This window comes from Mus caroli, chromosome 1, assembly GCF_900094665.2.
Source record: "Mus caroli chromosome 1, CAROLI_EIJ_v1.1, whole genome shotgun sequence".
Taxonomy (NCBI): Eukaryota; Metazoa; Chordata; class Mammalia; order Rodentia; family Muridae; genus Mus; species Mus caroli.
In genome coordinates this window covers 179710376-179724958 of record NC_034570.1, presented here as the reverse complement: position 1 = coordinate 179724958, position 14583 = coordinate 179710376, and the positions used below count along the sequence as shown (strand labels likewise).

At 49.5% G+C, this 14583-nt stretch overlaps 1 protein-coding gene across 1 annotated transcript in view; it reads left to right on the top strand.

The window, feature by feature from the left end:
• Nucleotides 1-14583, top strand: part of Smyd2 (SET and MYND domain containing 2) — a 41251-nt gene that overhangs the window by 1142 nt on the left and 25526 nt on the right. Inside the window, exon 2 of the mRNA XM_021167841.2 lies at nt 11575-11638. Coding sequence (XP_021023500.1) covers nt 11575-11638 — 64 coding nt within the window. The remainder of the gene's footprint in view (nt 1-11574; nt 11639-14583) is intronic.

Genomic DNA, 14583 nt, shown 5'->3' with positions numbered 1-14583 from the left:
AACTGTCTTCCGCTGGGGGGCACCTGGAAAGGAACTAGACGCAGAAGCGTGCCGTGGGCAGCGGAAGGGCTGTATGTGATGTGCCTCTTTGAATTGGCGAGCCAAGAGCTAAAGGGTCATGGCACCACTTTGCGACGTTTGAGTGAAGTGAGCATTGGGTTTTCCCAAAGTTAAAAAGGCTGCTGCGACTGGTCCCTTGATCTTCTGAGCCTCGCTGTGGCTGGGAGTCTGCAGCAGTGTGGGTGTCTGCAGTAAAGGAGCAAAGCGGGTCACCCAGCACAGAGGGGGCCTCCGTCAGGGGTCCTGGAGCTTGCTGGAAGCCACGGTGTGCGGTGAGAAGCGTGGGCCTTGCGGAGTGCATAGTAGGGACTCGTGGCCAGTTCTCTCCTCCTGAAATTAAATATCTGCGTTGACAGCTGAGACGTGCTTCTCTCCTGTTGGGAGTGTCCTGATTGTACGCAGACAAACAAGCCTCCAGAAGTAACCTTACAAATCATCCAGCCTCAGGAATCCTGTCATTTGTGACAGCTAACCCCCCACTCCCCTTGACATTTGTTAATGTCACTAATTTTGCCTCAGTTCCCTCTCCTGGGCCCCTCCGGGCTGCCATTCCATTGTCAACCAATCTCTTCTGTTGGGCTTATGTAACAGTCAGACCTTGGAACTCAACCAAAATATTGCCCAAGAAATAAAACTCACAAGATCCGTGCTCCTAGAGAAATCTTCGTACCTCACCCCGTGGTCGCCGTCAAATCTGATTAGTTTTGCTAGATCGTTCTAAGACTGCTACTCCATCTCCGACTTGTGTGTGACTGAGGCCTGACCTGTTCATGTGTATTAAAGGGGTGATCCACAGCTCTGTGGAGTTGCAGGAGCATGCTACAGGTGGGGTGCGTGTCGGTTCATGTGTCATGCCCCCAGATAAAAGCTACGCTGTCCTTTTTTGTGCTAGAAGTATAGTATTATCACTTAAGATAGACGAGCCTCCTGGGGTCTCATGCCACATCTACTATGTTATAATTTAACTCACTTGGAAAGAAAAACTATTTCTCCAGGAGTGAGCATATTATATTAACGGAGAAATAATGGTAGAATGTTATTTTTTAAGCTCTCTACAAAATAGGATTCTTAGCGCCAGGGATTTTTTTATTCCCCCTTCTGGCAGTTTTAATTAGTATCACATTTTCTCAGCTTGGCGGGTGACATTTGGGAAGACGCAGAGCTTGCCTCAGCTGCTAGAAGGCGACTCCTAAATATATAAGTAACTTCAAGGTGAGAGCTCGCCCTCATAGATGCATACATATGCACGCCTGCCCACCCACCTGCCCATATGTCTGTGTACGTGTTTTGGTCACTGGTTAACATCTACACACAGTTCTTACACATTCTTTAAATATATATATATTTCAAACTGAAAACTGGACATTCTGACTCAATTTTATTGGCTTTAGAAAGAAAGGCTCAGCTGTGACCAGGGGTTGACTAGAATATTTATTCTTCCTCTGGGACCGAGGTCTCCCTCTTGATCTTTATTCTCTTGCTCCTGGACTGCTGTATAATGAGTTTGCTGCCTGTTCTGAGTGTGGAAGAGAGCCCAAAGGCCCTTGTGGCTCTTGCAGCAGGGCGCCCTGTGCTCTGCCAGACTCACTGGGACTGAGGCATTAAGAACAAAGAGGATGAGAAGTCCTGTCATGAGCAGTTAGACTTTTGCCCCCCTGTCCTCAGGTGAATTCCCTAACGGGTCCATCTTGCTTCTTCCATTGCCTGACATGAAATAGGCATTGATAGATGCAGTTACATAAAGGACCTCAGACCCCTGCATTGGAAGAAGAGGCAGCACTCAATGCTGCTCTGACTCCAGCTATTCTAGAATATTCTGTAAGAACTTGAGGAAATACAACTTCAAATGTTCTAAAATTATCATGATTTCTAGATGGGAGATTGGGTAGAGGCACTAATAAGGATTTTCCCTCATCTGTTAAATTCGTTTATTAAATACATAATGAAGATGAAGACACACAGACAAGAGATGTCCTCTGAAAGTGACCCTTAAGAATAAGGTGAGCGTTTGTGAGGCAGGCCTGGGACCCCATCTCCTTGGGAGGCTGGTACAAGGGTTACAGAGCAAGCTCAGGCTAGCAAAAAAACAAACAAACAAAAAAAAAAACAAAAAAAACAAAACAAAAAAAAAACCGAAAGGAAACAACCACAAACTCAGCTCCATGGGAACCATGCTACTTGGGGGTGGCATGCCTAGTGTGGGGGAGGAGCGTGGTCCATTTGTTTATAGGTAAGGAACTCTTTGGTTAGCACTTCCACTGTTTGAGAGACAGCAAAGCAGGGACAATCTCTTAAGAGCAATCTCTAAGAGAATGGGCTTCTGGCTGTGTCTCTTCCACAGGGACTGTGGGCAATGGGTTTCTCTGCCTGTAAACTTATCCCTCAAGCGCTCATCCTGCAGAGCCTGCTGGAAGGTGAGAGTGGAAGTCAGGTGCCCCCAATGACTTTCCATGGGCTGAGCTTGGTTTTTGGACTCTCTGATGTATATACAACATATTGTAATTCCAGAAACATGCTTTGTGAAGTAGAGGGGATCCTTGGATGGGTGCGTAAAACACTACTCACCGACACAGAGCTACAACCTGCTGTCCTCCTGAAACTTCCAGAACAATAATGGGGCAAGTTTTCACTGTTTCCTGAAACCCAGTGTCAGCCAGCATTACACCCACAAAGGCAGGGCTCCTTCAGAAAGTTCCTTCCCACTCCAGGGTGCTCAGACATGTTATTCTTGTAGCATGAGATTAGATAAATACTGAGCGAGAATGAGAGAAATCAGGGTTTTCCACCTAATAAGGCCATCAGGACTCCTATTTCTTCCCTTGACCCTGATTCTTTCAAGTATGACTCTTAAAGTCAAAACAATATTCTTCGGGTGGTGGTGGTGGTGGTGGTGGTGGTGGTGGTGGTGGTGGTGGTGGTGGTGTGTGTGTGTGAGAGAGAGTATGTATGTGTGTATGTATATGTATGGGTGTATTTGTATGTGTATATGTATGTATATTTGTGTGTGTGCATGTATGCATGTGTATTTGTTTTTGTGTATGTATATGTGTGTATATTTGCATGTGTGTATGTATGTATATGTGTATGTGTACTCACACAGACCCTCAAGTCACATCTGCCTATGCTCGTCCTATACCCTTCCCTTGATAGGTAGTATCTGAATGATCCTTCCTCAGTTGGAAGCTGATGCTGGGTGCCAGGCAAGCACCTCACCAGTTTATGTCCAGGATCCTTTCCTAATTTGTTGCTGTTTTGTTTCCTTTTGTTTGAGAGAAGGCTCTGTATGTACCTTGGCTGTCCTGGACTCACAGAGTTTGCCTGCTTCCGCTGGTTAAAGGCCAGTGCTCTGATGTCTGGCCCTAATTAAAAGCAACAACAACAAAACCTTACTACTAAGTTGCCCGGGCTGGCCTTTTACTCACGATAGCCCAGGTAGCCCTCAGACTTGCAGTTCAGTCCTCCTTAGGAGCTGGGATTGCAGGTCTGGCCACTGGACTTAATCATCATTTCTAAACGGCTTATACTCAGTTGTCTGAGCCGTCTTCACTCTGGATCCTAGGCAGATCCTAGGATCTGCTCCTGTGTGAACCATTGTTGCTTAATATGATGGAATACTTTAAAGCATTACCATGGGAGCACATAGAACCCCCTCCATGCCCGCCCATGCATCTCACTTCCATGTCGTCTAGCAGGACCGCATTTGGGAGTAACCTCTTTATCTTGCTTTAGTTTTTAGAACCTCTGCATAGATCGGATTTCTCATGTCCTTTTACCACGAGGCTTCTGAGTAGCATTCTTGTAGGACAAGTAGGTTGCCCACTTCCTGTTGCAGGTTCTTTATACTTTTTTTTTTTAAGCCTCCGGTTCCTCAGTAAAGAGTCAGGCGAGTCTGCAGCCGGGAATGTGACCTTCAGAAAAACTCAGGATTGATGAGAATCGAGTCTGTTTTAGTATTCAAAGTAAGGGGAAGGCCTGAGAAAGTGTCTGCTGTGTTGCAGTGCCTCCATAGACTTCCTCTCTCCGCTAAGCCTAATCACCTCTTTTCCCTGTTACTCTAAAAAGGAGATATAGTCAACTCTTTTTGACCAACTTTCTTTCTGCCTCCCCTGCACCTCCGAGGTAATTCCAGGGCCCTGTCTAGGCAGCCTTTCATCTGATGCTCAAGGCCACTCTAATTTTGAAAACGCCCATTACCGGCCTTGCAGAGACAGCCCCCTTTGACTTTGGCCACCTCTTTGAACTAGTGTGTATGTCCTGACCCTCCCTTGCAACTAACCAGGCCTAGAACAGGCGCCCTGCCTGAGCTTGGCTGAGTTCCGCCCTCCATTTCTCTGGGAGCCCGGCTGGCTAGTGTCCAGGTCTGCCCTCTCTGGGATTGATCGGAGGCTACCGTACCCTGGTCTCTCTTCCCTCTCAGGGACTTGCCTAGGGAACCTCTGTGGCTGTCTCCCAGGTGCCTTTCCCACCCACGTCTGCAGCCCTCACATCTGTGGATGCTGAGAATCTGCACTAGTTTAGGGGTGCAGTTCTCAGGCGGGGAATTGACTGAAGTTCCTGTCTTTTCAGGGTTGAACCCCTGACCTTGGCCTCATTAGCTCTCTGAGCCTTCACAAAGCCTAGTACCTCACTTTGTGTCACTTCTGCTGACTCCCTGCTTGCCACCCTCAGAGGTTTCCTTTTCAATTGCAAAGGCGTTCACAGGAACACAATAGAACAGAAAGAAATCCTGCCTCTTCAAGACTGCTTGGAAGGACCAGAATATGCAATTTAGCAGGAAAATAATACAAGGGGAAAAAAAAAGTCTTGAAGGTTCTAGAAACAGCTCATCTTTTCAGGGCACGCATGTGCTGAGGATCCAGCTGGCTCTCCTCAAATCTTCAATCAGAAATTTTAAAATAGTGCACAACTCCTTGTACCAATTTATTAGTGTAAAACCTGGTGAGTCTCGCCTGTGAAGTGGCAAGGTGTGTTATGCTGTCAAAGGACACGGGAGAGAACGCATCTGAAAATTCCTAAGTGCTTATTTCAGGCAAGTTCATAGTATCATAGACCAAATCGAGGGCTTACCATGATAACAAGGATGTAGGTTCTGATTCCCCAGGGGGCGTTGGTACCCAGGGGACAGGGCTTGCTGTAGAGGACAGAAAAGGATATTGTCAGAAGAACTGTGTTTCAGACCAGCCCCAGGGTGCCTAACAGTGTACACGTGAAAAAGGATTTTACATCTTGGCTCTTGACAGAAATTGTTAAAATCTGCAGGGGGCGGGGGGGGGCGGGGGAGGGGGAGGAAGGAAAGTTCTGGAATCAGAGGACTCAAGTTCAGATCCCAGCACCCATGTCAGACAATTCACAACTGTCTGTAACTCCAGCTCCAGAGGGGTGTGACGCCCTCTTCTGGCCTCTTTGAGCAGTACACACACACACAATGCACATGGATTTGAAGCACTTTTTCTTTTCAGAGACTCTTCACAGACATGGACCCTGGCTCCCACGCCACTCGTAGTCTCTCTGTGGTGACATTCCTGTAAGACATTCCCGTGAGCCCGAAAAGTCTTAAATGTCACTTCACCTGTGTACAGTGATAACCTCAGATGTCCTTCAAACCTCAGATGTTGGGGGCTTTAGTTACTAGCCTAGCCCCTGTGTTCTCAGAGAGGATACACACTGACTCTTTTTTACCCGATATAAAAGTCTTTGTATTTCTCAAGCACTTAACTGGACTATATATCCCTAGAAAATACAGAAGTAGCCAAGCTCTGTCATTCCAATAGACTATGCTCTGCACAGCACAGCCTTCACCTCAAAGGGCGTAAAGATAATGCAGCTCTTTTTAAAGGATCTTTTTAAGAAAGACAAGAGAGTGTGTGTCAGAGGACAGTTTGCTGGAGTGGGTCCTTCCAGTGGTAAACCTGCAGTTTTCTAGACCTCCCAGGAGAAACCCTATTTATGGAGAAAGGACCCATCCCGAGCCCCAAAGACCATTTCAGATTAATGCTCCCATCCCGTTTCAGACATCTAGAGCTCCGCCATTTATCTTGCGTCTTAAATGAACAGGAGGGGGAATTGTGTCTTAGAACCGTCTAGGATGTAACTTGGGACCCCAACATGCTCTGTTGGCTAAGACAGCTGGCCACTCACTCCCCCTTTAAGGACCCACACTTCCGGATGTCCTGCCTCCAGCAGATTTCTTTGAACTGCTTCCACTCAACTCTCAGGTGTGCCTCGCTGTCTCCTGAACACCTTTCTCCTCTCGATCATGCTTAAGCCTGCATTTAATATCTTTAACAGAACCTCCACTCTATATCACGAACTGGAAAATCCTCAGATTCTTTTCAGCGTCTATGGAGCAGTGAGTCCTGCCTTGGTCTGCGTTGAGTTCCTTGAAAGTCTAAGGGATTCTTCAGGCTGCTGAGGGCGGCCTGCCTTCCACTTGGTACATCAGACTTTCATTCCAGCAGTTTGGGAAACTTACAACATTAGTTACTGCCTTATGCCCTGAATATTCCCTGCCTCCCCCAGAGGACTCCGGTCCCACTTTTAACAAGCTTCAGAACAAAGCCAGAGCGAGGGGAAGGTTCAGCCGGCTCTGGGAAGAAGCCCCTGCTGCGTGTGGCTCCTGATTCCCCAGTGCCTCACATATTAAAGTGAGGTGGGGGGACATCTTTCACCATCACACAAAAACCCGCAGCCCGAGTGCTGTCCTGGTCCCCTGACCAGGGTTATAATAGGACCGTGCCACAGATTCGCCCATCTTTGTTCCTCCCCAATAGGACCACAGGCCTTGCTGGTGTGAGCACCCTCACCAGGACAGGGCTAACTTTTGCACTGATTGTCTAATCTCAGCCTCTGGTGAAGTTGCGCCTCACTGCTAGGCTTTTTTGCCTTCTCTCCTTTTCATTTGGCCGGGCAGCCTCTGTTAGGCTGAGCAGACTTGTCACCGTTAGTTAAAAGTAATTGTTATTGCAAGCCCCCTGTAAGCGACAGTCCATTCCTTTCATGGTCAAACCCAGTAAGCACTCGTTTCAGCAACAGAAAGCAGAGAGTGGACAGAATCAGATCTTTTCATGTGGACCAACATCACCCGCAGCAGCGGGCTAACTAGCAGGCTCGTTAATTACATGCCTAACTTGTTGATCTCCATAGCTTGTGAGTTTTAGAAGCAAGAGGAGATTACTGTGTTTCCTCCCATAGAGAAAGGACAAGGGCCTCTGTTTCCCCGTGCTCTGTTACCGCCACTCATAATCAAATACTTACATTCTTCTACAATGTTTCATTTTCCCTCTATGTGAACAAAGAACCTTTCTAGTCATGACAAGTTATGTATTTGCCCATAAGACAAAGGCTCCCGGAGCATCCGTTCTGTAGCTGTGAGGTCTGAGTGGGTGTCCTGCAGCTATTTCTGTAGTTGATACTACTGTAAAAATTATAAAAGCACAAAACAGGCTAATTTAAAGGGCCAACATAAGGCTCAGCACTTACTGAATGCTGACCATGCGCTAAGCAGGGTATTAAAGATTTTGCACACTTAATTTTCATCGCGAACCTTCGAAGTCTCAAGTATACATTCGTGCCGTGCCATGGGGGAAACCAAGTTCAGAAAGTATTAACGGTTTCTCTCCAGCCCCCACCCCACAGCTCGCCAAACCCCAGAGAAGATGAGGCGTCACAGCTGGGTGGAGGGAAGGGTGGCCTGGATTCATCCTGCCTGTGACTGGAGACAGACTCGGGTTCTCTTCTGGAAGCTCACACCAGCTTCTAGAGTTCTTTCTGTTGTGCTGTGTCAGAAGATTATGAAACCGTGAGCCTCTCCATCCTGCAGTGTGAATACAGGCCGGCCCTGCCTCCTAGAAACACAGCAGAACCTTCTGGAGAACCTGGGATGTGGCTCAGTGGAAGAATTAGCCTGGAATGCATCAAGCCGCTGCCTCAGTCTCCAGCACGGGATAAACTGGGAGTGACCTTGTAACCCCAGCTCTTGAGAGGTCGAGGCGGGAGGATCAAAAGTTCAAGGCCATCCCCAATTACATTGCAAGTTGGAGGGCGTCTCGACCCCTGCCCAGGCACTCATGCTGTTTGTCGGTACTTGCTCTGCAGCCAGGGCCAGGGCTGAGGGCTGTGATTAGTGACCTGCCCATCTACCCGGCCTCCTTTATTGACGGGATGTGAGGAAAATCGCGCTTTTTCTTCCTCATTCGGTGCAGCTTCCCCTGCACCCCCAGAAGGTTACTCAGGTTGTATCTTAGCCACCGTTCTACTTCTGAGAAGAGACACCGTGACCATGGCAACTCTTACAAAGAAGAGCATTTCACTGGGGCTGGCTCACAGCTTCAGAAGGTTAGCCCATTGTCATCATGGCGGGAAGCATGGCGGCACACAGGCAGACTTGGTACTGGAGAGGTAGCTAAGAGTTCTTAATCCACAGGCATTTGGGAAGAGACAGTGAGTCACTAGGCCTGCCTGGCTTGAGCTTCTGAAGCCTCAAAAACCTGTCCCCCAGTGACTTACTTTCTCCAATAAAGCCACACTCATTCCAACAAGGCCATACCTCCTAATAGTGCCCCCCCATGGGCCTATGGGGGCCATTTTTATTCAAACCACCACAGGTTACTTACGTGACAGGTTCTAGCGCTGTGTGTGTTTCAGGTCGGGCGTCTTTCAGTGTTTGCCCGTTCCTGTGGAGAAGAGAGTCGGTTATCCTCGGGCACATACAGCCTCGTCTCTAGTCTGTTTCTCAAGGAACCGGCAGCCACGGCACAGGTTCTAGCTCTGTCAGTTTAGAGTGGAGGCTCAGCCATGAGACCCTTTTTTTCTTCCATGTGTGTCACAGTTAATTTCTGTTCATTAGACACATGCCAAAGGAAAAGGAACCTCGGTATAGAAGCTGCCGCCACCAGACTGTACTGTAGGCAAGTCTGTGGAGACATTATGGAGACATTGATAGAGGGTCCAGCCCACTGGGCAGGGTCATCATCCCTGGGCAGCTGGTCCTGGGTTGTAGTAGAGAGGTAGCTTTGTAGGCATGGAGGAAGCGAGCCCGTAGGCAGTGTTCTCCATGGCCTCTGCTTTTAGTTCCCCTGCCTTGAGTTTCTGCCCTGCCTTCCTTTTACGATAGACTCTAAGCCAAATAAACCCTTTTCTCTCACAAGTTGCTTTTGGTCAGTGTTTTATCACAGCAACCAAAAATTAAAAAAAAAAAAAAAAAACAATTACCTAGGTCAAGTGTGTGTGCGTGTGACTGTGGTGTGTTCCTGTGTACGTGTGTGTGCGCGCGTGCGCGCGTGTGTGTGTGTGTGTGTGTGTGTGTGTGTGTGTGTGTGTGTGTGCGTGCAGTTACCTATGCATTTGCACATAGAAGCCAGAAGAAGTTGGGTGTCTCCTATCACACACTCTCTCTCTTTCTTTTTTCTTTTTGAAGCAGATCTCTAGCCATATTGGCTGGATGGCGAGCAATCTCCCAGAATCCACCTCTCTGACTCCCAAGCCCTGGTCAGAGCTGGGTTACAGCCGTGTCCCACCTACCTGGTTTTTATGTGGGTGCTGGGGGCCTGAACTCAGGTTGTCTGTCATGCTTGCATAGCCAATGCTTCATGAGCCCCTTCACTACAGACTTTTGAAGAGTTTGTGTCTGTTCCCATGTGTGGGAACAACTGAGCACCCATTTGCCATCGATGCCTGGCCCTTTCCAAAGTCTCTTCCCATCTCAAACGGTTCAGGTCCGTGTTCGGTTTCTTCCTTAATAGCAGCTGTCGAGGTAGCTAGCTTTCCCATCTCCTGCTCTGGAGGCAGCTCGCTCACTTGGCTTGCTTGCTACCTTCAGGGCAAGCAGGAGGTGTGCGTGCTCACAGTCCATGCTGGAGGACATGATCTTACAATCCTTTGCTTTGTGCCCCTGAGGAGCAGGCCAGCGTCCCTCCACTGAACAGACAGGGACAGGGGTGGGTGAGCGGGAGAGTAGATATTGAGAAAAGTTAGTCATTTTCATCAAGCTCTCAAGGAGGAAGATTGTAGATCTTTTTTCCTAGAAGACAAAAACAAATTATAAAGGCAGCATTTAAATCGGATTGCTTATGAGGGCTTTTCCCAGTTATAACCGACTTCTGGGAGAATTGTGAGTGCTCCTTCCATGGTCTCCCTGCCTCTGCTCGCTCCTTGGCAAGGCTCCCAGGACACACCACTTGCCAGTGCTGACATGTCACTTCACAGTTATGTCTGAGTGCCCTCTGACCTTTTTTGCCTTGGTGTAAAGGGCAAACAGCCAGCTCCTACGCCTGTTGCTCTGTGCTGTCCGAGGGGCCCTCCGGGAATTCGGGGCCGAGAATTCACTCTACCAAATTAGCGGGTCCCTTTCTGAACCACCTGAGCACGTAAACTTGGTGTGTTTGTGTGTTTTCCTCCCATGTGGGTCCCAGTGAGTCCCTGGGGTTGGGCACTTCCGTGCACTCTGTAGTAGTCAGCGCAGTTCTCAGGGCGGCCTTCCTGGGTTACTTTCTCCATCAGGGAGGAACATGGTGCCTGCCCTGAAATGCTGAGAAGCAGCAGGGGATGTTGAAGCATTAATATGCATAGTCTCCATGAGGAGGTGTCAGCCCCCTGCCTGCCGGTGCCACCCCACTGGGGCTGCAAAGGTGGTTAGAGGAGAAATGACAGACAGGAAAAGTGACAGACAGGGGGGCAGCTAGGACTCCCCCCTCACCCCCATCCCTGCAAACAAAGCAACAGGGATGACAGACATCACAGCATGGACAGGGACACACACAGCAACTGTTAGAAATCAGGAGGCAGCAGTTCTTGTCCTTCGTGCGAAGCAGGAGCATCATAGCAGTGAGCAGGCCACGTGCTGACAGGGCAGCAGGGCAGTCAATGTCACCTGTACACCGTGGATGTGTAGAGCAGCCAGCCGGCTGCCACGGCGCCACATTCAAGGACCGGCCACAGCTTGCTGGGCGCGTTGCTCTTGCGTGGAGTTTTGAGATGAGCTTTGCACCCCTTTCCTGTCTCCCTACACTCTGAGCATTGTTTCTCGCCTGCTGCTACCAGCCCTATATCCGCGTCCCAGCATTCCTTCATGGGCTGCAACATCACGTTCATTGGCTTCTGTGGCTTCTTATTCATCAGAAAACCAAGACACAAGAGAATCTGACTTTTCCCAGACTGCAGGGTATAACAGTACAGGTGATGCTGGAAGGGTCAGGGCCCAGGTACCACTGGATATAACAGTACAGGTGATGCTGGCAGGGTCAGGGCCCAGGTACCACTGGATATAACAGTACAGGTGATGCTGGGATCAGGGCCCATTTTGTGGTCACTGAGACAGAGTTTACCCTTGGTCTCTTTGCTAAGTGTTAGCGTGTTCTCTATGATGGATTTGTCCTCAAAGGCCAAACCTGGTCCTTCTTGGGAAAAGTGCACTTGTGGGGAGTCAGGTAAGGGAAACCTGGCTGTGACCAGGCGGTGTCTGTTACTGTCTAACTGTCTCTGCCTCTCGCCGCTAAGACACCGTTTTCTGTCTTTAAGGAAAGAAGGATTGTCAAAATGTGGACGTTGCAAGCAGGCGTTCTACTGCGACGTGGAATGTCAGGTAGGCGCGGGGGCCAGCTGGCGGGAGGCCTGCTCTTCTCTGGAGGTTGGGACCAAGGTCTTTGTCATTGGCTTCTTGTTCCACACTTCTCCACTACATTGAGAGCACACCAGGTGTGCATGAACCTCCCAGAAGTAACCAGCCCTGGGGACTGGCAGTCAGCTTACAGCTACATGCAGGGCTGGTTTGATGCATTGCAGGAGGGAAAGACCCTAGGATGTTGTGCTCGGTGTGGCTGGGGATCATGCCAAGGGTTAGTTTGCATCAAGGGCACCATCAGCCAAGTTTGGGAGATGGCAGAGATGTGGGAAGCAGAGGAGATTCCCACTCAGACTGTTAGAACTCAGCCTGATGGCAGCCGGGCTCGGGGGAGCCCCTAGCACCGGGGAGCCAACGGGTCGTGGTCATGAACTTGAGCTAAGCCTGCGCCTGAGTCAGGGACTTGGGAGCTAAGGAGTGGTGGATGAGTCTTGGGTTGGATCCTGTAAGGTGTGACTGGAGAGAGAAATGAGGCCATTGTGGGACCTCTCAGGATATCCTTCTGAGGGACTAAGTAAGAAGGGTGTCCCCCAACTTTTACAGCAAGCATTCAGTGCACAGCAATGTTCTTCCTAGAAAAGCATTGCAGGGTCAGTACAGAGGGCACGGTCTCACCTCACAGCATTGCAGGGTTAGTACAGGGGGCGCGGTCTCATCTCACAGCATTGCAGGGTTAGTACAGGGGGCGCGGTCTCCCCTCACAACCTTGGCTAGTCACCAAAGTGAAGGATTTACTGGGAAGTTCGTCTTTCTAGAAAAAAAAATCTGTATTTATGTGTGGTTCATAATGCATGTGTGTGTTTCATGTGTACATGTACATGCGTACATATACATGCATGTAGGCACACACATGGGTGCATGTATGTAGAGGCCAAAGGAATCTTCCATGATTGTGCTCTGTTTTATTTATTGAGCTCATGGATTCGGCTGATCCAGCCAGCCTGTCTGTCTCTGCCTCTCCAGTGCTGAGATCACAGACGGCCAGCCACACAGACCCAGCTTTCACACAGGGGTCTGGGGATCTGAACTCCAATCCTCACAGTTGGGAGGTGAGAGCTTTCTCCACTGAGCCATCTCCCCAGCCCTGCATCTGGAATTTCTACCTCCTCTTGTTCAACCGGTACACGCTCCCAGCCTGGAAGCCTTCTTTTCTTCCTTTCTTCAGGACTCTCTAACCCGACCTTACCAAATGCTGATGCTGTAGGGGAGTGGGGCAGGGACCGTAGGTGACAGGATCTGCCCCGCGCCATCCAGAAGCACCTCTGCCGCTCCAGTTCTGGTGACTGTTCACACCTCCTCAGGCTTTTGGACCCAGAACACTTAGCAGTGGGAGGGGTCACTGCTGAGCTATGTCCCAGCTGACACTAGAGTGCCAGGGACAACAACCTTTGCCAGGGTAGAGCCAACACTGCCATGCTGGCATAGGAAACTGACACTCCCTTGGGTCAGGAGGTCGAGCACCTGTGTCTCCCTCAGCAGGCTTCCTGAGGTGGTCAGTGTGAGCAACAGCGGACATAGACGTGAGCTTTGGTCCAGTTTTCAGGGCCCATCACTGTCTCTAGATGCTCTGGCCTAGTGTGGGTGGGTGCCCTGTGCTTAGCTTGCTGTGAGATATTCAAGTGACTGTCTCTGTGTGTGAGTCAGACATTTCAAGAAAAGCTAACTCATTCCCTCCTGGTTGTTTTAGAAGCGAGGGAGAGCCGTGGTACACGGCCCAGATGAAAGAGCTGGAAATGAGACATGACCAAGTGCCAGAGCCCAAGTTCCCTCCTATAGGCCCTGGCCTGGCAGGTCACAGGACATCTCTGGGTGACACTTTCTTCAAGTTAGAGTGAGGACAGCTATGCCCGTAGTGAAAAGCAGGAAAGAGAGGCTTGTGTTAATGCGGATGCCCTGAGTGGCCACACAGGATTCTTATAGGTAATTTTAGACTGCACGGCAAAGTAGATTTTCTGTAATTCAGACTGGATAGAAACTTGGTTATGTGTGAAGGATAAAGAGGCTTGTCTTTCTAGGAGGATGGCTGGCACAGAGCTCCGCAGGGCTCTGCTATGGATGAGCAGTGCTTAGTGTAACAGTAGTCACCCTTCTGCAACGGGGAGAGTTCAACAGAGAACCTCAAAATGTGTGATGTGCTCTGTGACCACCCCTCCCTTCCCCTGGGCTTACTGAGCTCAGGAGACAGAGATATTCCAGTGAGCCATCCTGGTCTGTGTTGGGATTTTGAGGTGTCCATGTGGTTCCTGCTGGTTCTGGTCCTGGTTTGCAGACTCTGAAAGCTCATTTGGGGCAGGCTCGCATGAGTTAAGGTCTATGCTTACTGGTTGTTCTCCATCAAACACAAGTTTGTACAGTCAGCCCCTGCAGGACAGCTAGAGGTGGCTGTGTCTGCTGAAATAGCAGTGAGGAGCCCTGGGGGTGTGGGGGGAAGAGAACAGAGACTCTCCTGTTTGGAGATGCTAGACTGTGATATCCCTAATGGAGTCTCGTGGTCCATCAGTCTGAGGACAAGGTGCCTGGGACACCCTCTGCAGCTGTGAGTTTCTGTCTTTCTACTGAGTGTCACATGACCAAGTAGGTGGCACCTGTGACACTGGCTTCTGGAGCCTCTTATTTCTAAAGGTGGCAGACTGGGTTTAACCTGAAACTTCATCCTTTCTTCCTTCATCTTCCTTCCTTCCTTCCTTCCTTCCTTCCTTCTTTCCTTCCTTCCTTCCTTCCTTCCTTCCTTCCTTCCTTCCTTCCTTCCTTCCTTCCTTCCTTGTCTATCTCCTGAACAAAGAGGCTCATGGCCACAGGGGGGTTTCCCCCTTTAGTAAAGAACAACTAAATGGACGAGGAGCAATGTTTTGTAATAGAATGGGCATGAGGGTTTAGAAGAAATAATGCCTGTGCCAGGACTGGAG